This window comes from Lolium rigidum, chromosome 4, assembly GCF_022539505.1.
Source record: "Lolium rigidum isolate FL_2022 chromosome 4, APGP_CSIRO_Lrig_0.1, whole genome shotgun sequence".
NCBI lineage: Eukaryota > Viridiplantae > Streptophyta > Magnoliopsida > Poales > Poaceae > Lolium > Lolium rigidum.
The window spans coordinates 215,315,785-215,343,042 of NC_061511.1; the positions used below are offsets into that span (position 1 = coordinate 215,315,785).

General features: G+C 45.0%; 1 protein-coding gene across 1 annotated transcript; it reads right to left on the reverse strand.

Moving 5' to 3' along the window:
- Positions 1 to 4,460: 4,460 nt before the first annotated feature.
- On the reverse strand, positions 4,461 to 8,114 carry LOC124648247 (protein CHUP1, chloroplastic-like). Its single transcript, XM_047188040.1, has 7 exons — positions 8,025 to 8,114; positions 6,912 to 7,964; positions 5,816 to 5,947; positions 5,529 to 5,710; positions 5,291 to 5,402; positions 4,669 to 4,803; positions 4,461 to 4,589 (listed from the first exon to the last, which is right to left on the reverse strand). The coding sequence occupies exons 1-7, from the start codon at positions 8,112 to 8,114 to the stop codon at positions 4,461 to 4,463; spliced, it is 1,833 nt and encodes a 610-aa protein (XP_047043996.1).
- Positions 8,115 to 27,258: the final 19,144 nt, after the last annotated feature.

Sequence of the window (27,258 nt, forward strand, 5' to 3'; positions counted from 1 at the left end):
TCAAGAGCATAATGGATGTTTCATTTCCCTTACTACTTTGAATGAAATTCAAGGGTTTCTTGGTTTAGTATGGGTTGAGTGTTCTTACTTTATTGCATTGTTTCAATAGCACAATGGATGTCTCATTTCCCCTACAACTTTGACTGAAATTCAAGGGTTTCTTAGTTCAGTAAATGGGTTGAGTGTTCTTGTTGTTCCTTTTACTTTACATGAGATTGATGGAGTTGTTGAACACTTGAAAACTGATAAGGCTCCTGGACCATATGGTTTTAATGGAAATTTCTTAAAATATGGTTGTCCAATTATTAAGGGGTAGTTTGTCCAACTCATCGGGAATTTCATCGTGGCAAGGCCCCTCTACAAAATATTAATGGATCTTACATTACTATGGTTCCAAAGAAGAATAATCCCGAGACAGGTTCAGGAGGTGATAACTTCTTGTATTCAAATAAATATGGATTTATTAAATCCAGAACTATACATGATAGTCTGGCTTGGTCTTTTGAATATAGTCATCAATGCAAGCAATCAAAAAATAAAGTGGCCAGTGTAAATATTGACTTTGAGAAGTTTTTTTTATACAATTGAGCATCATGCTATAGTGGAAATCTTGAGATGTAAGGGCTTCCCTCCCTTTGGTTTTTTTATACTAAGTGGGTTAAGGAAATTCTTTTTTTGGTTCTTCCTCTATCCTTTTGAGTGGGGTAAATAATTATATGTGCTTGTTGGTGTTTTTCTTCATAGCATGGTAAATCAGGCCTATCAACAAGGGTGATTAAAGTTGCCTATTCTTGAGGATGGTGATTTTCCTATAATTCGGTATAGATGATACTTTAATTGTTCTTCCTCCTGAAGATGATCAGTTGTTGTTTTACAAAGAGCCATTGGATTAGTTAGCAACGATTACTAGTTTACAGATGAATTATCACAAGTCCTCACTGGTCCCTATTAATTGTGATCAAGGTAATGCTGCCCATTTGGCTCAATTTCTTGAGTGTCAAGCTGGTGCTTTGCCCTTCACCTATCTAGACTTTCCCATGAGGACAACAAAGCACTTACCTAGAGATTTCTCTTTCCTATTATTTATATGATTGAAGGAGGCTCTCGTCTATTGTCTCCTTTTATCTTATGGAAACAGCTTGGTTCTTGTTAATTTTGTCCTCTCTTCTTTACCTACATATTTATGTCCATTCTGGCTATTCCAAAGAGTGTTATTGATATTATTGATAAGGCAAGTAGAAGATGCTTATGGAGGAATAAAAGAGAATAAAGAGAGGGAACATTCCTTAGCTGCCTGGGATATGGTATGCAAACTGAAATAGAAAGGTGGCCTTGGATTAATCAAATTGGAAGTTCAGAACAAAGCCTTGTTGTTAAAGCACTTGGATGAATTCTATAACAATGCATATCTCCCATGGGTAAAGCTAGTTAGAGGTTCTTACTACCATGAAGTTTTTCCTCATGTTGTGACGCTCTCGGGTTCATTCCGGTGGAAAAGTGTGATTAGGATGTCGGGTGTGTGGAGGAGTTTGAGCAAATACCGACTGGAAAATGGAAACTCTATTTTGTTTTGGGATGATTTGTGGCATGATGAGATGATGTCTGTTAAATTCCCAAGGCCTTTCTCTTATACCAATGATAAGCTTGTCTCGGTGTTAGTTTCTTTGCTCTATGACAATATTTCTCGGGCCTTTGATCTCCCACTTTCTTCTCAGACATACCTTGTGTATAATGAGATGAAATTAAGCGATGTACCATTAGTGGATGAGCAGGATTAGTGGGTTTGTAAGGTCAATAAAGGAATCTATGTGCCTAAGGTGTTCTATGATCAGTGTTTTGCAGTGCCGCAAAACCATCATACTTCAAGTTGGATTTCGAAAAGTAAGTGTATGTCAAAGCATAAATTCTTTGCATGGTTAATTCTCCATGACTGGATCAATACAAAGGACATGCTATTGAAGAGACATTGGAAAGTCACAAATAATAATGAGTGTGTATTGTGTAATGAATATGTATTGGAGGATTGGAGACATATGTTCTTTACTTGCACATTCACCTAGAGGATGTGGAATTATGTTCAGATTGAATGGAGAAATTGGTCAACTCATGAGAATCTGGTTTGTGTTAAAAGAAGAGAAAGAGGTTTAAAAGGTCTTGCTGACAAGGTATAAACTTGTCAATGCCTACGGGTTATAGGCTAGGGTTTAGTTAGAAGTAGAGGGCAAGTAGATCTCGAAGGTTTCAGCCGAAAAGTACTCGACGATTATGAAAACTAGGGTTTGTGAACAATGATTCGATATCTCTTCGTCCCTCGACTCCCCCTTTATATAGGAGGTGGAGCCGAGGGTTTCGTTTTGTACAAGTTACAGAGTCCGGGACGGTTTCTAACTCATCCCGCCAGATTACAAATAGCACTTCCTATTACAACTCTAACTTTCTTATCATATCTTGGGCTCCCGAATCTTCTTACTCTTCGGGTAATGGGCCTTCAGTAAACCCCGGGTACTATCTTCGGCAGGCCCATTTGGGATGCCTATGTCACTTGCTTCACGTAAATCGTTATTTTAGCATGTTGGAATATTTGGAAGCACGTAAATGGATGGATCTTCAAATTTGAGAGATTCTTTTTTTTCAATGAAGGAAATTTGGTTTTGTTTGTGTTGTCACCATGCTTAAACATAGGGTGAAGACTAATGTTGGTTCCTCCATCTCACATTGGCTAGTTAAATTACCATAGTTTGTCCTCTTTTCTCTTTTCATGTATATAAAGTTTTAAATATGTTTGTAAACTATGTGGTTTGGTTTAACATAAGGCTATGGGGGACTCCCCTACCGTAAAATCTTCAAAGAAAAAGTTCACCTTGAAATGTGCACGCGTCTTCCCAAGTTTATTGGAAAGCGACGGCTCACACTTTTGGGCTGGCCTAATCGTGATGAAAAAAAAATACTTCTTCCGGTTCGGATCATTTACTATTAAGATCGTCTCAAAATTAAGTTTTAGGAGGATGAGTGGATTAGAATACCCTCCTCAAGACACATTACCATCTATGTACAATAGTGTCCCTCACAAGTGTGATATAGTCGCCAAGGTAATGGGAAACCTCTACAACAAATGCATCATTCATGTGAGATTTAGTTGGGCTTGACTTGCGACATAGACTGCTCTTGTAGGGTTGTTAGCCATAATCCAATTGTCACAGGAACAATAAATTTTGCAAAATCTACACAAGAATGGTAAATTTTATGTGGTTATATACATAGAGCATTAGTACATTCAAATATGACACTTAGTAATAACAAAAGAATTGAAAAATGAATGTGCCTCTCATCAAAATGAAAATATTCACGTAGTACCTTCACAAAGGTGTTATCTTTATCAAGGATAACCTTGCGGTGCGCAACTAACAAGGAAGCTTAAAATACTGTTGTTATCATCAGTATAAGACTATCAAACACCTTTATTTCAATTGCAAGTTTGTATCCTCTATATTATCAGTCAACCAAGTTTTTTCCAACTTGTACCTGCCACACAATGTGTTGCCATTTGGAAACTTGTTGCGCATAATCACTTACAATTATAAAATTTTCATTAAGGTGGAGGGGTTGCGAAAATTAACTTTTGATTTCGGGTGCATATGCTCCTTTTACGACAAATAACATATTTTAAAATGTGAAAAGAAAATCTAGAAAAAATATTTCACGCATACTTGTCTTCATTCTATGTGCACACTTAAAGTTTCCCGAGAATCTGATAATTTTTATGCTCTGTGTAAAAAAAAGAAACAAAAAAAATCTCCTACAACCACCTAATTCAGCACTTAATTTTTTTTACATAGGCAACACAAAAAAGTGCTTGCCTCTAGCATTTTACATTGACACTTGACAAAATTAATGCCAAGATTTGTGCATGTAGGCGCCAAGATTTTTGGGCATGGAATGGTGTAAGTGGTTTGGCGCGAAAGCAGACCTACCGTGGCGTCGATCTGCTTCAGCGAGCAAAAACCTTAGCACTGACCTGCACAAATTCAGCTCCATCCTCTGGGCCAGATTTCAAAATAGTTTTGCACCAGATTTGAAAATAGTTTCAGATGAAACATCAGCTTTGTCAAAGGACCAGATTTATCAAAAATTACGCATTTTACCATTTTCTTTCTCTAGTCTTGCGAATGTGGGTCTGCTTTGCAGAGGCCCGATAAAACTACTGTAGCTTGTGCCACTGAGTTCAACCGTGTTTCCAAGAAAAATATAATTCGCTCACCGGCGCGGCCTGCTAGCTATCACCTCTGATTTATTTTCTCAGATAGTAGTTCAGAAATCAGAGCAAAGGCACAGACCATGGAAGAGTTCTCTGGAACCAAAAAAAGTTCCCCCGATGATAAATTCAGTGGACTGTTCGATAAAGGAAACATATGAACTTTCCTATGGCAACGAATCGTATATAGTACATCGCCTTGCGGTTCTCAGCTTCTGCCAGCGGCGAGCCTTTGCTGTTGCAGTTGCTGCTGATCCCGCTGCGACTGGAGCGCGGACGCCTTCTCCTTGATCTCCTGGAAGGCGCGCATCGTGTCACCATCAAATCCTCCTGCGAACTGCATGAAACGATAGGATTGAATACTTGATGAACACACAAGGATTAGGTGTACGAGCAAATGGAATGGTGGTGTATACCTGGTGAACTCTGAAGGCGAACCGGACTCCCTGGAGCATGAGCTCCTCTTCGTCGGGGCCACCTTGTGTGGCCTCGAGCTCGGCAGAGACCCGTCCAAGGTACTTCCTTGCGAACTTTACCGACTGGATTTTGAGCTGCACCATCGAAAACCATCTTGTTACTGGAATGCCATTTTGTTCAGAGAAGCTAGTGCTGACCGTCAGCAGATTACTGTACATTACAGACACTTCACCCTTGCAGATAATCCGGACATGCAAGCTCATGTGTTTAGACAGAATTCCATCTGCTAAAGTTAACTTACTGACAATATTGTTTGTGCTACTTAGGAAATTGAACATTTCTCTACTTAGGAAATTGCAGACCTGTAGTCATTCTTATTTTTCTGTTTCCATGGCAACGAGAAAGGTCTGAACTCTGAAGAAGACAATAAACTTGTGCTAGTTTTCAGGAACTTTGTCAGGACATTCGTTTGGTACGTGATCAGAATATGAGCCTAGTACTCGTAAGCAAACTATGACGAATGACTGAATCCCTACTACCTCGTCTATTCCATACATGGGCTAGGTTGTAACAACATAAGATGGGCGTCTGTGTCATGTGTGCTTGAAGTATTGAATTTACCTGACTGACGATTCCAGTGTCCTGCATCCACTCCCATGGGATCTGGTACCCGCGGTAGCGGTTCATCGCACCATCACGCACACGCCCAAGGCTGTACACCCCATGCTCCAACCTGCCAACAACCATACAGATGTTGAGCACAAGGTAACCCTTTTTTTTTTTGCGAATGAGCACAAGGTAACCCGGTTGCTCATGGCTAGAAGAAGATGCAGGACATTTGGAAGGATGGCTGGCTTACTTCTCGAAGAGTGCCTGCATCTTCTTGAGAGCAGAAGAGCAGTTCTGCCGTGGATCGTCGGAGAATGACGCCACCTCCGCCTCAACCTTCTTCAGGTCGCGGTAGCCGAAGGCCGCCTCCCGGAGCGCGTCCGCCTTCTGCTCCGGCCAGTCAAAGTGCTTGAGCACCGCCCGTTCATCCACCTGGAATGAAAAGTTGAGAACACGAACAATTATCAGTAACGCACTCTGCCTGAAGCGGAATTGTGATGAGGGAGAGTGGATCGTCATTGGTGAGCTTATCATTACCAGGCGTGAGAGCTCGACGTCAAGCCACTTGACGAAGGTGACGACGTCATCGATGTCGGCGAATGCCGCGCCTTCCACCTCCTTGATGAGGAACCGGATGAAGTCGCCCTGCCTCTCCACGTCGGATCTGATCTGCAAACATCCCAACACCACACCAGCAAACAGTTCGTCAGACTTCAATAAGGCTCGGGATCTGATCTGCAAACATCCCAACACAAGACCAGCAAACAGTTCCCCCATCACAGACGAAGCAAGATCAGCAGCATTAGGTAGGCGGGTGGCACTCTAGGGGAACAACTCAATTCAAATTATTCTGGGTTGAAGAGAAGTTGGCGCGAAGCAACGGTGCGATCTGGGTCAAAGTTTATCTGGCTCCAACGGCTAGTAGACAGGTCCATGACACTGTGCTCCTGGTCACGAGCACACAGTGGTAGTAATAATAATAATAATATTTGAAAAAAAGAAGAAAGCTTCACTGGTCAGTGAGCTCGGTCGGCACGACCACCCACCAGGTGCCAGTCGACAGGAGCCACTTTGGATGTTACCTATGCCTGCACCAAGGCTGCAATTGTTTTTTTGCTCTTCATTTCTTTGTTCCAAGAAAATGTTTTTTGCTCTTTTTTTTGTTCCCAGCTACAGATTGTCTCTATCTTATTTATTCCTCTGACGATAGATCACAAAATGCCAAGAGAAAGAAATGTGTGCAAGGAGTTGTGGGTTTCTCCATGGAATGGGAGGGTGGCGAGCTCGAGAAAGAAAACCTGTGTCGTATCTCGGTATGTGTATGTTGTTGGCGTGTGCTTGTGTGTGCGTGCACCGTTTCACGCACCAAAAGTGGATTACTTTCTGGTGCTGTGTTCTTTCTTCTTTTGTTGAGTAGCGCAGCGGGCAACCACTATTATCGGCGATTGATTTGAACCATCCAACTAGTTGGCAGCTACTCTGCGTCCGTTTTTCAAAAGCGAAGGCCTTTTGTGGTTTGGAGATTTTACCAACGAAACAATGTTGATGATTTGCGAGAAAATAAAACATGAAGGAAATGCGCTTAAAATGTAGTCCAGTAGGAATTTATGTTGGGAAATTTGAGTGAACTTACCGCCAGAAGGTGGGAGGAGCGGTTCTCGATCTCCCCGATCATGTCCCTGGCGTTCGCGGCGCCGGAACCGCTCGGCCCGGCGTCGGAGCCGCCGCCGCCGCCGCCGTCCCGCTTGGAGTCCCGCCGCATGAGCGAGTGGTAGAACTCCACCACCTCGGGGACGCGCCTCACGCACGGGCCGGACGGGGGCGGCGGGGGAGGCGGCGGCGGCGGAGGCCCGGCGGCGCGCTTACTGCCTCCACCGGTTGAGGTCGACGGCGAGGAGCTCGCGCTCCGGGATCTTTTTGCCGGCATTGACGGTGGAGGCGGCGGGGGCGGGGGCGGGATCGGTGGGAGCTTGCAGAGGTCCGGCTTACGGCCCGTTGATGCGGCCGTGTCGGAAGAGCAGGACGGGGTTGACGAGGCCGACGAGCCGGAGCTCGCCGGCGAGGCGCGGGACGAGCTGGAGAAGTAGGACTTGCTCTTCGCGGACGCCGGCATTGGAGGCGGCGGCGGAGGAGGCGGAGGGACGGACTTGCACGCCGGCTTGGCGGGGTCGCTGCCTGCATTGGGGCGGCTCCCGGAGTAGTCCGACGACGAGCAATCGTCGGAGGCGCCTCGCTGCGGCCTCGCGGCCTCCGCCAGCTGCCTCTCCAGCTCCGCAATCCTCTGCTCCCTGCTGGAAACAGTCGCGACGGAGGCCTCGAGCTCGGCCTTGAGCCGGGCGTTGTCGGCCTGGAGCCTGGCCAAGGCGTCCCTGCAGCGGCCGAGCTCGCTGCTCTTGGCGGCGAGCTCGGTCTCGAGGAAGGGCACGATGACGACGGTCTCCTTGAGGATCTTGTGCTCCAGCAGCTCGGTGCGCAGGCGGGACTCGCACTCCTGCAGCTCCTCGACGAGGCGCGCCAGCTCGCCCGCCTCCGGCCCCGTCGACGGCACGGACGCCGCGCGCGCCGGCTGCACCTGCGCGGAGGAGCGCGGGAAGTAGGCCCCGAAGGAGCGCGCGAAGGACGTCGTCTTGGCGCCCGAGGCGGGCGGCGGCGCGGGCGAGCCCGAGGGCCGGCGCCGCGGGGTCGTCTCCGGCCGAGGCGCCGTTGACGGGGCGGGCTGCTGCAGTGAGGATGGTGTGGGTGCCACCGGCTTGCGCGCGGAGGAGGTGGAGGTGGACTTGGGCGTCGCCGGGCTGCGCTGGAAGCCCATGGCCGCCTTGACTCTGCCGGCCACCATGGCTGGCGGTAGCTCTGGCTCGCGTCCGGCCGTGGAATACGAAATTGGCAGCTACGATTGCGCCACGGACATGCTCGAGCTGCTGCTGCTCCGGTCACTCCTCTCTCTGAGCTCGGCCGTGTGTCGCGTTCGTAGCCTTTTGGTGAGGTTCGGTGTGGGGAGTGTAGAGCTCGAGGAAGAACGGTGGGGCACGGTGTCCGAGGAACGGTCTCTGGCTTGGCTCTGTCTGAAGTCTGAACCGAGTGGAGTGGAGTGGGCGGTAAAATACTCATCGAGGAATCGGAACGTTGGGAAGTGTTCGATGCATCTGCTTTGCACGTTCTGAATCTGGAACTAGCTTCATCCTGGTTTGACCTTTTGCTTTGCACGCCGCGTGTACTACTTTTGAGATTCTACTAGTGTACTGTAAATACTGGAAAATAAATGAAGGAGTAAAGTACTATGGCATCGCATTGAGATGTCAGTTCAATTCAAGACCAAAAGTTCAGAGTTTATCTGTTTCTTTGCTGCCTTGATCTGCTTCAGATGAGGGTTAGCAATAGCAAGTGAGTGAGCTTTTTCTTTTCTTGAAGAATGGGTACTTAACTCTAATATAGATGTATGTATGGGTACTTGACCTGCCATTCAATTACTCCCTCCAATTCATACTACGAGTACTTAACTCTAATATAGATGTATGTAGAACTAAAATAAGTCTAGATCTATTTACATTAAAGACAATTAATATGAATAGGAGGGAGTAGATAGAAAAAGTTCAGTTACAAAAGAGGGTCAAACAGAGACCTTCGGATCCAAAAGAAAAAAGTGGGCTCTATTAGGTGAAGAAAGGCTCGGATTTCAAATGGATTTGAGCCAAGCTCGCTATAATCTCAAACAGAACTAAAGCATGATATATTTTATTTTCTTGACCCAACAAGTCTCCCATCGTCAAATTTCATTAAAAATGCCAACAAAAGAAAACTAATAGCATGACATGTTTACATGGGATTTACCCCCACATTAATTTTACGGAGTCCATGGCGTATTTACATGGGAGTATCCAGTTTGGTTCAGTTCACAAGTTTGGTTCCTATTTCAGGTTATGCGCAAGTATTCAAATGTCAAACCCAAGCAATGTTGACTTTTTTTTCCTTTTATAAATCCATACAGGTTCTGATGGATAATAGGAATAATTTCCCATGGCAGCATGTTGCCCATTAGCTTGCTGAGTAATTTAAAGGGAAGACTAGCGAAAAACTTCAAACATAGGTCAAGCTACACGTAGCCCTTTATTTTCAAACACTGAAAATTCGTATTTCAAAATTTCTGAAAATTCAAATCAAAATTTAGAGATAGCCAATGATGTATACTACAATGGTGTAAAATCTCAATAAAAACTACTTTATATTCTAGGTTACACAAAAATGACAAATTCTGACAAATTTTATAGTAAATGGTACACATTTCAAGACTACTAAGTTTGTCAGATTTTGTCAATTCGTGTAGCATATAATACAAATCAGTTTGCATTGAGATTTTGCACCATTGTAGCATACATCATTGCCTACCTCCAGAATTTTGTTTTAGATTTTTTGAAACTTTTAAATACAATATTTTTATATTTAAAAATAAAAAGCTACATGTAGATCGATTGGCCTCCAAAACGCCACACTCGAAGACTGACCACTTTCATAGGTCTAAAGTCATTTATATTCTCAAGATCACTAACTTTACGAATTAGTGTGATGTAGGCGGTATTAATGTTTTCCAACTTGAGATTGATATAGTAGAAGTCATTCACCAGCTTGATAAAGTCTTGTTTGTCCTACATTTTTTTAGGAATGAACCATTAAAATCATCAGGTCCATGAGCTCTTTCTGTAGGAGTTTACTTAATCACATTCTCAATTTAATTAGCATGAAGCAATTATGCAAATGTGACAAATCATGTCTCTGTACAATATTTTCAAGTTGATACTCGATGAGTGGATTTTCACTAATTCCCAATCTCTCCTTATATAAGTTCTAAATAATAGATGCCTTGTGATCATGATTAAATATCATATTTCCATCTGATATATGTAATTAGATTGTTCATATAGCTCTATGTAGCAATGGTGTGTAAGACTTGGTATTTTCATCGCCTAATGTAGAGTTTTTTGCTATTTTCTAGTATATCCTTTTATCTTCAAGCAATTTCCTTTCTGTACTCCATTAGTATGCCCTGGAATTCATCTCTACAACAGATCAAGTTCTCTGCTCTTAACTTATATCCAGTAGTGCAAGAATATAGTCACATTTATGAATGGTGACACTGAGATTGGAGAAATTCTTGCTCCATTTTTTCAATCCATATGTGAGGATTTTGAATTTTCCATTGAGGCTAACAGCAACATCTTGTTTATATGCTGCGGATTTCACAAAACTTACCGACATGTGTTTTCCAATATACAGAATATGCGTGCAATATGAGTTCTCTTTGTAAGTACTTCGAACCTAGTGTTACAGATCAATGAACTGAACCAAAAAGGGATTTGCTAGTTCTCAGTAACTTCGTGCTCAGTTAAATCTTATACCATTTGATTTACATTGTGATTCCTGCTAGTCATGAGTTACAACTCATGTTGCAACTGAAATTTAATGACATCATCTGACTGAGAACGAAGTTAGTTCTCAGTCGACTGAGAAATAGTCACACCCAATCAAAAAAAAAACGTCCTAGCTTCGCCTCTGGGCGAAGGGATATAAAAACTACTTTATGATTTTGAAAAATAAAAACATGGCAAATGGCTCTGTTATTTAAAAAAATGGAATAGTTAAGTTTCAAGTCAATAATTACGTGATTGAAGTTTTCACAAAACTTACTATCGTGGTTGTGACCACGGCAGATGCTACAGGGTGCAGCACTTCGTTGATATGGGGGCAAGGTAACGTAGCCATCTGCGAAGCGAGGTGCACAAGACGCAATTTTTTACCCAAGTTCAACTCCTCCTGAGAGTAAAAGTCCTACGTCCTGCTAGATCTATTGCACAGTGGAGATTACAATGGGGGGCTCAGTCGGCTTGTCGCCGAGAGCAATGGTGGTGAGATGCGGTCTCGAATTGTGTGTCTTCTATAGTTTAGCTCGGGGTTTATATAGGCACCCCCGATCTAGGGTTTACAAGTAGATAAGTTCGAATCATATCACTTGCTATAAGACCGGGATTCGTTATCCCGCGCCCAAGGAAACTACGCTTCAGTTGTCCCGTCGGTCCAGTCACCACCCCTGGGGTTTAAGCCCAGTCGCTTCAGGGTTCTAGGCCCAGTCGTCCTAGTCGACTGGGCCCCTTCTTGGGCCTTCTCTCCTGCGGCGAGTAAGACTAACAGTGCACCCCCTCATCACTTACCAACATGTGTTTTTCCAATATATAGAAAATGCGTGTAATATGAGTTCTCTTTGTAGTTATAATTCATTATTTTATTTCTTACATTACATCCATCTGTAAAGTTGATTAGGCTGGTGATCCATCGTAGCTCTGGAGTACTCCGTAGTATTTTTCAGTATGGTAGGGGCTTTTCAGTTTTGCTTTAGCGTGCTTCATTGATTTGCAAGAGACGACATCCCGAGTCTCAAGTTTGTGGGAAACTACGGGAGTAGTCCATAACACTTGGATGTCCTTGCAGTTATACGCACAGGACATACCCAAAAACAGTGAAAACACATAGTAGTACAAACAAGGCGTAGCCGAGCCGTGATGAAAAAAGCAGTTGCTGGTGACTCGTGAGTGCCATATGAGGCCCATGCTCGATGCATCCGTCCAGAGACAATGATGCGTTCGTGCGCGGTGGCTGCCGCGTACGTGTCATGAGTAATCACATCACCGCTAGCGCTGCCTGATGCAAAACATACTACACGGATCTGGCCGAATCCTGAGGACAGTGACACGCCTAATTTCCCTGCCTGCGTGCTGCTCTTTTTGGCATCTCCTTGCCTGAAAGCGAACGCATAGCGCGCTCTCTACTCTCTTTTTTTTTTGAATCTAAGCACCATTATATTAACCAAAGCAGAACAGAATGCTTAAGACAAGGTAAACAGCAGAAGGGACACATGTCCCTGCACAAATGCAAAAAGGCCCCCGGAAGACAGAAAAATACAGTCAAGACCCCGGAGTCACCCACGCACAACAGCCGCACTCGCCGCCCCCCACCAGATCCGCCGGAGCTTCGCCGGAGCGGGGACCGAGCTTCCTTCCTTTCCTGAATCTGGCGCGCCTCATCGCGCGTCAGCGCTTCAGAGAGCCTCATGTATGGCCACAGGGGCCGTCTTCTCTGTGGCTCGTCGGCCGGGGAAGGCCCCGGAACGCACCCGATCCCGACTCCAAACATCGCCGGCAAGCCGAAGCTACCACGCCGGAGCCGCCTGCCTCCACCCACGCGCCTTGTGCAGAGGCCAAGGCCCCCTTGCCGACGCCGAAACCGCCACTCCGAGGAGCAGCGAGAGTTGGCATCCTCCTGCCCCAAATTTCCCACATCCTCGCGCCGGCGCCAGAGGGAGCGCCGCCGCAACGGAGACGAGGACGAGGAAGCAAAATCCTCCGGTGTGGTCGCCGCCGCCGCCTCGCCAACCACACCCAGGAAACCCTCGCACGCCGGCGCAGATGGCGGCCACGCGAACCCTAACCTCACCGTCCCGATAGGCCGGCAGGAATCTACACCGCAGGCTCCGCGATTCGGCCTCGGAGGACCTCGTCGGGATGGACGGAGCCGCGGTAGAACTCCCCGCTCCAGAGCCACCGCCCCCATCCGAGCGCCGCCTCCCCGAGGAAAACCTACACTACCCTAGCTACACGACGAGGACCGAGGCTCCCCTCCACCTCACGGTGCCGGAACGGCCGCTGGAGGTGAAGGGGAGCGGCGGACTCACCGGGGGAGGACCAGGGGGACGCGGTCGCCGCCGAATCGCCTTCGATCTACTGTAGCGAAGGGATAAGCCTCTCGGGAGTGTGGATCAGGTCCTCAGAGCACGCTCTCTACTCCTTGCCCTGTTATGCGTGTCCGTTTGTGTTGACACATTTTTTTGAAGAAAAAACGGACGGTATGTTTGAGTTGGGTCGTGGATGTAGAAAATAGATGAAAAGGCATGAGTGCCCATTTGCGTCTAGGAATCCTAGCGGCCCAACGTAAATTTCTTTGATTGTGAAGCTCTTTTAATGGTGATTAACAAATCGTCGAGTCCCATCGCCCACCAAGGTCTGGCGAGCGAGCAGTGGAGGGAGCGACGGGAGGTGGAAGAGAAGCGGAGTAGGGAGGGTGGCAACAACGGGGCGTGGCCGTCAAGCTTTCCGAGGGATGTCGAGTAGGCTAGGGCAATCACCTGGCCGTTTTTATTTGAAGTTATAAAATGTAATCAAATTTGAATGAATTTTTTATTTCATATTATATACACGTTTGGGCGACATCGGCTGAAAACGGACATCCCCCAAAAGCGGCGTCTCCCAAAGCATTCGATCCGACGATTTATCTGACATAATTTGGAATGCGACTGGATATGGCTAGGCAGGTCCAAACCACTCCCTCCGTACAGAAAAATATTTTAGCTTTTTTTGTAGGTTCACTCACTTTTGTTTGTATATGATGTATTTTTAGTGTGTAGATTCAGTTATTTAAATCTGTAGTTTTAGTTTTATGTTTGGACTGTTTTCTTGAACTTTTGGTAGCTCTCCTGGGAGCCTGACCTAGCCGCCGCCTCCACCCACCCTCCACCCTCCCAGCACCGCCCCCGCTCCTCCCTCCCTCAACCACCGCCCCCTCCCATCCCCTCTCCTCCATGCCCACCTTCGCCCCGGGTCGTCTCGCGAGAGGTGGCTCCGGGCGACGACCCGAACCCAAGAAGAGGCGGCCCATCTTCCTCCTCCTAGCTGCTGCCGCCGTCGGGGTCGGCGGTGGCGGCCACGTCCGGCTGCCAAAGGCAGGGCGGTGGTGGCCCGTCCATGGACTCCCCTTCGCGCGGAGGTGGGGTCTTCCAGGGGCGGCGACAGTGGACGACGAGTCTGGTGGCGGTGGCCTTCGGCCACTTCACCTAGATCATGGCGGGAGACGCGGTGGTGCGGCGGAACTCGCGGGGAAAGGGCGGCAGTGGGATCGCTGCTGACCTCCACCGGCCGGGTTGGAGGAGGAAGATGGACCGCGGTTCCCAGCCATGGTGGCGGCGTGGGGGCCGGCCGTTCCGGCTTTCATGGTGGTGGTCCTAGAGTTTTTCTTTCGCAAAGATGAAGATGTTTTGGATGCCGGTATTTCTTCATCTAGCTGGAGTGATGAGTTCCGGAAAGCTCCAACTACGAATGGAACAGTGCATCTTTTGCCTGGAGTTCACAGGATCGGGTGGTATTCGGTCGCGCGCACTGATACGTCTCCAACGTATCTATAATTTCTGATGTTCCATGCTTGTTTTATGACAATACCGACATGTTTTGTTCACATTTTATGTCATATTTATGCGTTTTCCGGAACTAACCTATTGACGAGATGCCGAAAGGCCAGTTGCTGTTTTCTGCTGTTTTTGGTTTCAGAAATCCTAGTAAGGAAATATTTTCGGAATCGGACGAAATCAACACCGAAAGTCTTAGAATTCCCGGAAGCTTCCGGAACACCAAAGGAGAGTCGGAGGCGGGCAGCGAGGGGCCCACACCATAAGGCGGCGCGGGTGGCCCCCGGCCGCGCCGGCCTATGGTGTGGGGGCCCCGGCCGCCTCCTTGCGCCGCCTCTCCGCCTATATATTCGTCCCGACCTAAAAACATCGACGAGTTCGACGAAAACGAGAAAACCATCCAGAGCCGCCGCCATCGCGAAAGTCCAATTCGGGGGACAGAACTCTCGTTCCGGCACCCTGCCGGGACGGGGAATTGCCCCGGAGCCATCTCCACCGCCGTCTCCACCGCCATCTTCACCGCCATCGCTGCCTCCATGATGAGGAGGGAGTAATTCACCCCGGGGCTGAGGGCTCCGTCTGTAGCTATGTGGTTCATCTCTCTCTCTTTGTGATCAAGTTGAATATCATCTATGTGCTACTCTAGTGATGTTATTAAAGTAGTCTATTCCTCCTCCATGATGTAATGTTGGCAGTGTGTGCATCATGAAGTACTTGGTTTATGCTATGATTGTGATCTCTTGTAGATTATGAAGTTAACTATTACTATGATGGTATTGATGCGATCTATTCCTCCTTTCATAGTGTGATGGTAGAAGTGTGCATGCTATGTTAGTACTTGGTTTGGTTGTGTTGATCTATCTTGCACTCTAAGGTTATTTAAATATGAACATTGAATATTGTGGAGCTTGTTAACTCCGGCATTGAGGGTTCGTGTAATCCTACACAATGATGTTCATCATCCAACAAGAGGGTGTAGAGTAGTCCTATTATGTGATCATTGTTGAGAGTGACCACTAGTGAAAGCAGGATCCCTGGGCCTTGCTTCCAAGCATCGAATCTCCGTTTGTTTACTGTTTAGTTGAATGTTTACTCGCTGCCATATTTTACTCAGATTGCTATTATCACTCACACTCATCCATATTACTTGTATCTCACTATCTCTTCGCCGAACTAGTGCACCTATTGTATTAGGTGTGTTGGGGACACAAGAGACTTCTTGCTTTGTGGTTGCAGGGTTGCTTGAGAGGGATATCTTTGACCTCTTCCTCCCTGAGTTCGATAAACCTTGGGTGATCCACTTAAGGGAAACTTGCTGCTGTTCTACAAACCTCTGCTCTTGGAGGCCCAACACTGTCTACAAGAATACAAGCACCCGTAGACATCAAGCTATTTTCTGGCGCCGTTGCCGGGGAGGTAAGGTAAAAGGTATTCACATCCTCCGACTACTAAGCTAATTTCCTAGCACTGTTGCCGGTGTGTGAGTGCTCGAAGCTATCTCCTTTAGATTCTGCAATTGCATCTTTTTGTTTCTTGTTTTTATTTTCACTAGTTAGGCATAATGGAAAACAACAAAAAAATTGGTGAGCTTTTTAATCTTTTTCCTGATTTAGAATTGTTTGATGCGAAAATTAAAAAACCTATGGAACCTTATTTGCATGCTAGTAGCGATGTTATTAGTATGAATGCAATTACTACTAATGCTATGGAGAAGTCTAAGCTTGGGGAAGCTAGTTTTTGTGATCTTTTTAGCTTCCCATCTTTAGGGGAGAAAATTTGCTCTGATAATACTTTATCTCCCATATGCAATAACTCTAATGATGCTTGTGATATTTTAAATGCACCTGCTGAAAGTATTCCGTATAAAATACCTGTGAAAATTATTGAACGTGTTATGGATAACTGCTATGAAGGGGATGGAACTGTCCATCCTAAAGATCATTTACAGTTTTTGCATGAATTATGCGGGTTATTCAAGTGTGCAGGTATCTCTATGGATGAAGTGAAGAAGAAGCTATTCTCTTTCTCGCTGTCTGGTAAAGCGGCGCATTGGTATAAATTGTTGGAGAATAGACATTCTCTTGGTTGGGAGGAAATTGCATCTCTCTTTTATTCTAAATTTTATCCTCCGCATGAAGTGCATATTGATAGGAATTATATTTATAACTTTTATCCTCGTGATGGAGAGAGTATTTCTCAAGCGTGGGGGAGATTGAAATCACTAATGCTAAAATGTCCCATTCATGAGCTCCCCCGTAATGTTATTGTTAATAATTTTTATGCGAGGCTTTCAGGACAACACAAGGACTATCTGGACGCGTGTTCGGAGGGATCTTTCACAAGCAAGGAGGTTGAAGCTAGGTGGGATCTTCTTGATCGGATTGAGGACAACGCTGAAGGATGGGAGAACGACAAAGGTAAAGAGTCGGGTATAAATTATGATTATGAATGCATTGAAGCTTTTATGGATACCGATAAATTTCGAAATATGAGTGCTACTTATGGTCTTGACTCTCAAGTTGCTGCAAATCTTTATAAAGCCTTTGCTTCTCATTTTGAATTGCCTAAAAAGAATTTTGATAAGTATCATGAACCTTTTAAAGAGGCTTGCATGAAGAATGAAATTGTTGTTAATTATTGCAATAAGCATGCTCAAACTCCTAAGAATGCTATTTCCTATAAGCATGTTAATTTTTGTGGAATACATAGACCTTGTGGAATTAATCAAATCAAAGATGAATATTGTATCCATCATGCTAATGAAAAAACTAGAAAGTGGTTTAGGGCTCTAGATGATCTTGGTAAAAAAGTTTGTGCCCTCTATCCTTTTATTTGTGAAGTTTGCCATGAAGTGGGTCATTTTAATTTTCAATGCTCTTCCAATGATAATTTGAACCCAATGAGTGCTGCAAATTTGTATTGTGATGATGAAATTACTCCTAATCAGCATGATGAACTTACTCTATTCTTGGGGTGTGAAGAACTGTCGAGAAAAATCTCTTTGTTACATATGAGTGATCTTGATATTGATGATGTCCTGCATGGGTGTTTTTCTTATTGCATTGATAATAGCCATACAAATACTTACATACAAAATATTTTAGAAGATGACACCTTGCCAAAATATGATAGGACCGCTGTGTGTTTTCAACTAATTAATGAAAAGGAGGGATCCTCCCAAGTTTCTTCTATTGTTTCTGAAAGTAAATCAGGTTATGCGGACAAGCCACCCTTCAAGCCTCTTCCTCCTAAAGAAGGGAACGAGGAGAAGGAAGAGAAGAAGAAGAAAAAGGGAACGAAGAAGAAGAAGAAGAAGAAGAAGAAGAAGAAGAAGGAGAATAAAAAGAAAGAGGTAACGGCGTATCCCCGCGTGAATGAGATAACGCTAGGTAACCGTAAGTATGTTGCTCCTAATGATTATTGTGATAATGAATCTGAATATGATGATCTTCCTATGCCCTTTACATACATTAGTGATCATGATTTGAATGAGCACCCTACTTTTGATATTGCAAATCTCTGGGAAACTAATTCTAAAAATGATGATGATAATAATTGCCATAGTGTCAGTGCTATCCACACTTCCTCCCATAATGATATAGAAAGCTCTAAGCTTGGGGAAGAGGTGTTTGAAAATCCTTTTGCTACTGATCATTATGTTCTTGATACATCTCCTTCTAATAACAATGATGGTGTGGACACAGATAAACCGACTATGAAAGATAACTATTCTATTTCTTATGATGACACTGTGCCTCCGATCTCTAATGATTATTATAAAGAATGCTATGATATAGGTTCTAACTATCCTTATGAAACTTGTCATAGTCATGATTGGATTACCAAAAACAATTCCCTTAATATGCAATTTGTTTACAATGTTCAAATTCTTGATAATAATCTTGCTCCAATTACTATTAATGAGAATAACTCTTCTTATGCCAAATTTAATGATACTTCTATGCATGAGACTCATGATAAGAATGCTTTATGTGATAGTTATATTGTTGAGTTTGCTCATGATGCTACTGAAAGTTATTATGAGAGAGGAAAATATGGTGGTAGAAATTTTCATGTTACTAAAACACCTCTCTATATGCTTGAAATCTTGAAGTTGAGCTTGTCTAGTTTTTCTATGCTTGTTGCATTATGCTTCTTGAATTTGTTTATTTACAAGATTCCTTTTCATAGGAAGCATGTTAGGCTTAAATTTGTTTTGAATTTGCCTATTGATGCTCTCTTTTGCTTCAAATACCATTTCTTGCGAGTGCATCATTAAAACTGCTGAGCCCATCTTAATGGCTATAAAGAAAGAACTTCTTGGGAGATAACCCATGTGTTTATTTTGCTACAGTACCTCTATTTTATATTTGCGTCTTGGAAGTTGTTACTACTGTAGCAACCTCTCCTTATCTTAGTTTTGTTGCATTGTTGTGCCAAGTAAAGTCTTTGATAGTAAGGTTCATACTAGATTTGGATTACTGCGCAGAAACAGATTTCTTGCTGTCACGAATCTGGGCCTAATTCTCTGTAGGTAACTCAGAAAATTATGCCAATTTACGTGAGTGATCCTCAGATATGTACGCAACTTTCATTCAATTTGAGCATTTTCATCTGAGCAAGTCTGGTGCCATTTTAAAATTCGTCTTTACGGACTGTTCTGTTTTGACAGATTCTGCCTTTTATTTCGCATTGCTTCTTTTGCTATGTTGGATGGATTTCTTTGTTCCATTAACTTCCAGTAGCTTTGGGCAATGTCCAGAAGTGTTAAGAATGATTGTGTCACCTCTGAACATGTGAGTTTTTGATTATGCACTAACCCTCTAATGAGTTTGTTTCGAGTTTGGTGTGGAGGAAGTTTTCAAGGGTCAAGAGAGGAGGATGATACAATATGATCAAGAAGAGTGAAAAGTCTAAGCTTGGGGATGCCCCGGTGGTTCATCCCTGCATATTTCAAGAAGACTCAAGCATATAAGCTTGGGGATGCCCAAGGCATCCCCTTCTTCATCGACAAATTATCGGGTTCCTTCTCTTGAAACTATATTTTTATTCGGTCACATCTTATGTACTTTACTTGGAGCGTCTGTTTGTTTGTTTCTATTTTTGTTTTTGTTTGAATAAATGCTTGTGTGGGAGAGAGACACGCTCCGCTGGTTCGTATAAACACATGTGTTCTTAGCTTTTAATTTTCATGGCGAAGGTTGAAACTGCTTCGTTAATTGTTATATGGTTGGAAACGGAAAATGCTACATGTAGTAATTGGTATGATGTCTTGAATAACTTGATATTTGGCAATTGTTGTGCTCTTGTTTAAGCTCTTGCATCATATACTTTGCACCTATTAGTGAAGAAATACATAGAGCTTGTTAAAATTTGGTTTGCATGAGTGGTTTCTCTAGAGTCTAGATATTTTCTAGTGAGGTGTTTGAACAACAAGGAAGACGATGTATAGTCTTATAATGCTTGTAATATGTTTTTTATGTGATTTTTGCTGTACTAGTTCGTGCTTGTGTTTGCTTCAAACAACCTTGCTAGCCTAAACCTTGTATCGAGAGGGAATACTTCTCATGCATCCAAATCCTTGAGCCAAACAACACTATGCCATTTGTGTCCACCATACCTACCTACTACATGGTATTTCCTGCCATTCCAAAGTAAATTGCTTGAGTGCTACCTTTAAACAATTCAAAATTTATCACCTCTGATTTGTGTCAATGTTTTATAGCTCATGAGGAAGTATGTGGTGTTTATCTTTCAATCTTGTTGGGCAACTTTCACCAATGGACTAGTGGCTTCATCCGCTTATCCAATAATTTTGCAAAAAGAGCCGGCAATGGGATTCCCAGTCCCAAATTAATTAACAAAAATAGACACTCCTCCATGGTATGTGATTGTTGGACGGCACCCGAAGGATTCGGTTAGCCATGGCTTGTGTAAGCAAAGGTTGGGAGGAGTGTCATCATAATAAAACTAAAATAAAAAGGCACTCCTTCATGGTATGAGATTGTTGGCAGGCACCCGAGGATTCGGTTAGCCATGGTTTGTGAAAGAAAGGTTGGAAGGAGTGCCATCCAAAAATAAAATAAAATGGGAGCCGCTCTTTGAAGGTTTGTCCGGCAAGGGGGTTAGAGTACCCGCTACCATTCGTTGACAACAACATACACCTCTCAAAACTTTATTTTTATGCTCTCTTTATGTTTTCAAAATAAAAGCTCTAGCACAAATATAGCAATCGATGCTTTCCTCTTTGAAGGACCATTCTTTTACTTTTATTGTTGAGTCGGTTCACCTATCTCTCTCTACCTCAAGAAGCAAACATTTGTGTGAACTGTGCATTGATTCTTGCATACTTGCTTATTGCATTTGTTATATTGCTTTGCATTGACAACTATCCATGAGATATACATGTTACAAGTTGAAAGCAACCGCTGAAACTTAATCTTCCATTGTGTTGCTTCAATGTCTCTACTATGAATTTATTGCTTTATGAGTTAACCCTTATGCAAGACTTATTGATGCTTGTCTTGAAAGTACTATTCATGAAAAGTCTTTGCTATATGATTCAATTGTTTACTCATTGCATTTACGTTGTTTCTAATCGCTGCATTCATCTCATATGCTTTACAATAGTATGATTAAGATTATGTTGGTAGCATGTCACCTCGAAATTATCTTTTATCGTTTACCTACTCGAGGACGAGTAGGAACTAAGCTTAGGGATGCCGATACGTCTCCAACGTATCTATAATTTCCGATGTTCCATGCTTGTTTTATGACAATACCGACATGTTTTGTTCACATTTTATGTCATATTTATGCGTTTTCCGGAACTAACCTATTGACGAGATGCCGAAAGGCCGGTTGCTCGTTTTCTGCTGTTTTTGGTTTCGAAATCCTAGTAAGGAAATATTTTCGGAATCGGACGAAATCAACACCGAAAGTCTTAGAATTCCCGGAAGCTTCCGGAACACCAAAGGAGAGTCGGAGGCGGGCAGCAGGGGGCCCACACCATAAGGCGGCGCGGGTGGCCCCCTGGCCGCGCCAGCCTATGGTGTGGGGGCCCCAGCCGCCTCCTTGCGCCGCCTCTCCGCCTATATATTCGTCCCTGACCTAAAAACATCGACGAGTTCGACGAAAACAGAGAAAACCATCCAGAGCCGCCGCCATCGCGAAAGTCCAATTCGGGGGACAGAACTCTCTGTTCCGGCACCCTGCCGGGACGGGAATTGCCCCCGGAGCCATCTCCACCGCCGTCTCCACCGCCATCTTCACCGCCATCGCTGCCTCCATGATGAGGAGGGAGTAATTCACCCCCGGGGTGAGGGCTCCACTGTAGCTATGTGGTTCATCTCTCTCTCTTTGTGATCAAGTTGAATATCATCTATGTGCTACTCTAGTGATGTTATTAAAGTAGTCTATTCCTCCTCCATGATGTAATGTTGGCAGTGTGTGCATCATGAAGTACTTGGTTTATGCTATGATTGTGATCTCTTGTAGATTATGAAGTTAACTATTACTATGATGGTATTGATGCGATCTATTCCTCCTTTCATAGTGTGATGGTAGAAGTGTGCATCTATGTTAGTACTTGGTTTGGTTGTGTTGATCTATCTTGCACTCTAAGGTTATTTAAATATGAACATTGAATATTGTGGAGCTTGTTAACTCCGGCATTGAGGGTTCGTGTAATCCTACACAATGATGTTCATCATCCAACAAGAGGGTGTAGAGTAGTCCTATTATGTGATCATTGTTGAGAGTGACCACTAGTGAAAGCAGGATCCTCGGGCCTTGCTTCCAAGCATCGAATCTCCGTTTGTTTACTGTTTAGTTGAATGTTTACTCGCTGCCATATTTTACTCAGATTGCTATTATCACTCACACTCATCCATATTACTTGTATCTCACTATCTCTTCGCCGAACTAGTGCACCTATTGTATTAGGTGTGTTGGGGACACAAGAGACTTCTTGCTTTGTGGCTGCAGGGTTGCTTGAGAGGGATATCTTTGACCTCTTCCTCCCTGAGTTCGATAAACCTTGGGTGATCCACTTAAGGGAAACTTGCTGCTGTTCTACAAACCTCTGCTCTTGGAGGCCCAACACTGTCTACAAGAATAGAAGCACCCGTAGACATCACGCACCCATGCTTTTATTCCGACCGTTTGGTTCTAGAGGGAGCGGCGCGAAGCTCTGTTCTGTGTTGACATCAAGAGCCTTTGGTCCATGGTGAAGTTAGAAGCACAGAATTTCATGAAGGCGGGATTGGGGGATTAGCTAAAGAAGGTTCAAGTCTCCGCGATGTTGAGGAACTTGCTTGGTGTTCCGGGTTTGCAGCAGTGGTATGAAAGTGGGAGCGGCAGCACAGGTGAATCCTACCTTTCAGGGTGAAAACCCAAGGTCTGACCTTAACTGATTGTGTCTGGCAATTATTTTGAGAGCGGAGACTATCTTCAGGGTGAAAACCTAAGACCTTTGATCAGGCGACGACGGCGTTGGTGCACTGTTCCCTTCTTGGAGACGTCGCTTTTGAAGAGTCTGTATTTCAGGTGTTGTCTAGGGGTGGATGTATTACTGTTGCTAGGCCTGGAATACTATAGCGTGACTTTTCTTTCTTAGTTTTCTTTTATCTTTTTTTGGCTGTGTGCATCTGTACTGCCATTAGGGTGTTGCATTGTTGCAGACGCTGAATATAATTGGTATCTTTTGATATTAATATATTCCCTTTATCGAAAAAATCAGTTATTTTAGTTTGTATCTACTACCTCGAATAAGGCGTTCTCGTTTTACGTATTTTTTATTTTACCAAGAATTACTTTAAATAGATAAATATTGTTTGTATGAAATTAATATCATTGAAAAGTTCTTTTCAATACGAATCTAACGATACTAATTACATATAATATAATCAAGATTTTGGTGCTCAATTTTTATGATCAAAATTTGTCTTGAAATACGTGTGCGCCTTATTTCTTGAAACGGAGATAGTAGATTACTTTAACACTATCTAGAACATTTCATCTTACATTTGTTCACGGAGGGAGTGGCATTTTTAGTGGTTGCGGTTTGGAGCGTGCCAATTGAGGTGAACCCCACACCGTGCTCCTAGCCTCCTACTGCCTCCTTTTCAAGAAATTTTGTCAAAAGAGACCACCTGCCCCAATTCATTGACAAAAAGGACCACCTCTGAGAAAAATTGGCAAAAAGGACCACCTGCTGGGTGGCGGCAGGGCCCCCAGCCGACACGTGGCGGTTGCCGCCAGGGGCTGTGGCGGCAGGGCCCCGCCGCCAGAGGCTGTGGCGGCACGTCAGCCGGCCGTGCTCGCCGTCAGCCCGCCGTTTGCGTGGTGGGCCATGCCGCCCCACGGCGTGGCGGCACGTCGACGTGGAGGATGCCTCCAACCCCGGTGGCGGCAGGCCCCGCCATGCACATGGCCCGGTGGCCTCGAGCGGGAAAATCGCCCGACCGCGGTGCGGCCGACGCCGACCGGCACCGATTTCCATTTGTCCGATTTCGCAGCGACGAGACGTAAAGCTGTCGGAGATTCTCGCTCGATACAGCAAATTAACCACCGAAAGCAGCCTATTTGCGTAGGAATTCTGTGCGGATACAGCAATTAGACATTCTGCACTAATTTTTTGGTACTGCTCACACTAATTGAAGGCTATATAAGTCGGCTTCCCCGCATAAAAATCGAAACAGCAGGATCAAGTTTGCCTTCTCCGCGTCTCAGTTTCGTGCGCAAAATATTGGAGTGAGTATGAGTGTGCCTTGCTCGGACCAGGATTTTAGGCCGATGAAGGGGAAGAATGCAAGCTTGCCACCGGGGGTGAGAGCAGAGAGGTGTTGGTGCGGCCGCCTTGCGAAGGTGAAGGAGGTGGTTGATTTTTCAGATAAGTTCGGCATGAAATATTTCCCCTAGGCCTGGAACAGAGTGGAATTCATTGCTGATGGTCATTGTTTTTAAGAACTCAGGGTCCATTGGTGCCGCAACCGCCCTCCGGGAAGGACCGGCACCTTCTTCGTCCGAGGAGGATTCAGACGAAGAAGAACGAGCGTCATCGTCCAATGCCTCCGGCAGTCCCTCCACACGCTCGCTAATATCAACGAACGCGGACCAGTATCCTGGCTCGGCAGCAAACTGGGCGACCATATGCTCCGATGGGCCGGTGCTATGGCCTGCAGTTAGTGCCGCTTGCTCTGATTGGCCTATCATGCCTGCTGCAGTCAGGGCCAAATGCTCCGACTGAACGGTGCTCGGTCCTGTGATGATGGCCATCTCCTCTTCACCAGCGCCGGTACTGCTTCCGGCACCATCATCACCCGATATAAACTGAACATACACCATGGGCTCTCCGTACATAGCAGCACCAGTGTGCTTGCAAACCTCATGTACGTACCCCAATTTCTATCACTCTTTACCTCCCGCAAACCCCAACGGGCAGGTGTCCCATCATTTCCTCCTACAACGATGAGAGCACTGAACGGTCATCTTCTTCCCACGCATCTCACGTCCAAACCGTGCTCGGATGCATCTTCTAACATCCAAAAATTCTCTATTGACCATGTCTCGTCACTACAACTTTCATCGAGTCGCAGCAGCGACACATCGACACTCGAGAAAATTACGTCGCGTACGACGTCTCCATAAAACACTAACAAAGTTTCCATCGTACCTACCGCACAATATTTTTATAATTATATTAGATTACAACACAATAATATTTAACATGTCATTAACATTTTTAAATAATCATAACACAACACAATTACTTACTCCACTTAGTCCTAAGATGCACCATTACTTAGTCTAATTAGAAGAGATTATTATTTACTACTCCCTCCGGTACAGATTAACCGGCGCGCCTGGCAAAATATGATGTTTCTAAACACAGACTATTTTAGGCGTGTTTGCATTAACTACCGTCACGATTAATTAGGGAGTACCCCCTCTACAAAAGATTCTCTAGTATTCATATCCCTTCCCCCGGTGTGAAAAGAGTAGGATCCGCATGCGGTTCTGATGGAGAATTGATGCTGAGCCAATGCATGCAGATTAAGCGCGCAGTTAGTGGGCAGTTTTCTTTGGATGATATGCATGAAATTTTCTACAGCTCACAAAGGGTGGGTCAAAGCACGACTACTAGGCTTCCCTAATTAAACGCCACAGTTAACGAAAAATATTCAGCTCGGGCTAAATCCTAATATGCACCATTACTTAGTCTAATTAGAAAAGATCATTATTTACTACTAATGTTCACCGTGTCTGCATGCAACCGCAGCACATAAAATAATAGTCTATAACCTAACATTTTTTTAACCATGTCTATGCACCATTACTTAGTCTATTTAGAAAAGATCATTATTTACTACTAATGTTCACCGTGTCTATGCATGCAACCGCAACACATAAAATAATAGTCTATGTCCTAACATTTTTTTAACCCTGTCTATGCATGCAACCGCAGCACATGCACTAATGACACAGACTAATTATATTACATACCTAATTACGTTGTAAGTACATAAATAAAATATAATAGATCTGCTTGTTAAACTCTTACCTTGATATATCTTTTCTGCAGCTAAATCAGCTCCTGCACCGTACACATAATACTTGAGAGAGCTGAGAGTGAGAGTGTGAGCGAGCTGAGAATGAGAGTGTGAGTGTGAGTGTGACCAAGCTGAGAGTGACAGCGTGAGAGTGTGAGTGTGACTGTGAGCGAGCTGAGTGTGAGTGTGAGTGTCAGAGTGAGTACGCGCGTAGACTGTGAGAGCTCAGAGTGAGGGTGTGAGCGATTTAAATAGAAGAGGCTGAATGCATGTATAGCGTGTACAGAACTCGCATCTCTTACAGTATCCGAATTAATATGTAGCAAACTTCAGTCAGCCTCGCACTCAACGCAGTCACGAAAATTAGCTCACTCAGCCTCGAAATCGAATCAATCAGCTAAAAGTCACCGCATGCAGAAATATTCGAGCGGGAAAGCAGCCTCGGAATCAGCGCCGTTAATCTCGGAAATCAGTGCAATGATGCTGCCGGCCGGAAGATGCTTGTCGGGAGCCACGACGCCAGATTCTGGGCGCGGTCGTCGGCGCGCGTGGTGGATGGCGGGGCCTGCCGCCACCGGCTGTGGAGGCATCTCCACGTCGTCCTGCCGCCGCTGCGTCCGGCGGCATGGCCCACCAGGCGAACGGCCAGCTGACGGCGCGACGGACGGCGACATCGCCCGGTAACGTGCCGCCACCTGGTGCGGCGGCGGGTCCCTGCCGCCCCTCCCTCCGGCGGCAAACGCCACGTGTCGGCTGGGGGCCCTGCCGCCACCCAGCAGGTGGTCCTTTTTGCCAATTTTTCTCAGAGGTGGTCTTTTTTGTCAATGAATTGGGGCAGGTGGTCTCTTTTGACAAAATTTCCGTTTTCAAACGAAGAAGGAACGATTCGCTTTTTTTGGGTGAGCACGGGCGCATAGCTGGAGTAATGGCGGCTCCATATTGCTCGGAGGAATACCTACGTCGGGGCAGTAAGAGCATCCCCACTCGTTGGCGCTCCCCACGTCCAAATCCGGCGAATTTTTCGTCCGGATTGGAGGAAGATTTGGCGTGGGGAGGAGTAGTTTCCCAGTCGTGTGCTCCCCAAGCGGCGTTTCTCGGGGAAAAAGAGGATGGCTCGGGGAATCCGAACGAAAGAGGAGACACGTGGGCGTGGGCGGTTGGTTTAGCTTCGTCCGGAGTCCCGAGCGCGCCCGGGGGCCGGGGATGGC

Coding starts and splice junctions, on each gene's coding strand:
- LOC124648247 (XM_047188040.1), bottom strand. CDS start 8,114: ATGGTGGCCGGCAGAGTCAAGGCGGCCATGGGCTTCCAGCGCAGCCCG. Junction 7,965..8,024: donor CCTCCTCCGCGCGCAAGCCG/GTGGCACCCACA, acceptor CCTCGGCCGGAG/ACGACCCCGCGGCGCCGGCC. Junction 5,948..6,911: donor GCTCCTCCCACCTTCTGGCG/GTAAGTTCACTC, acceptor GGATGTTTGCAG/ATCAGATCCGACGTGGAGAG.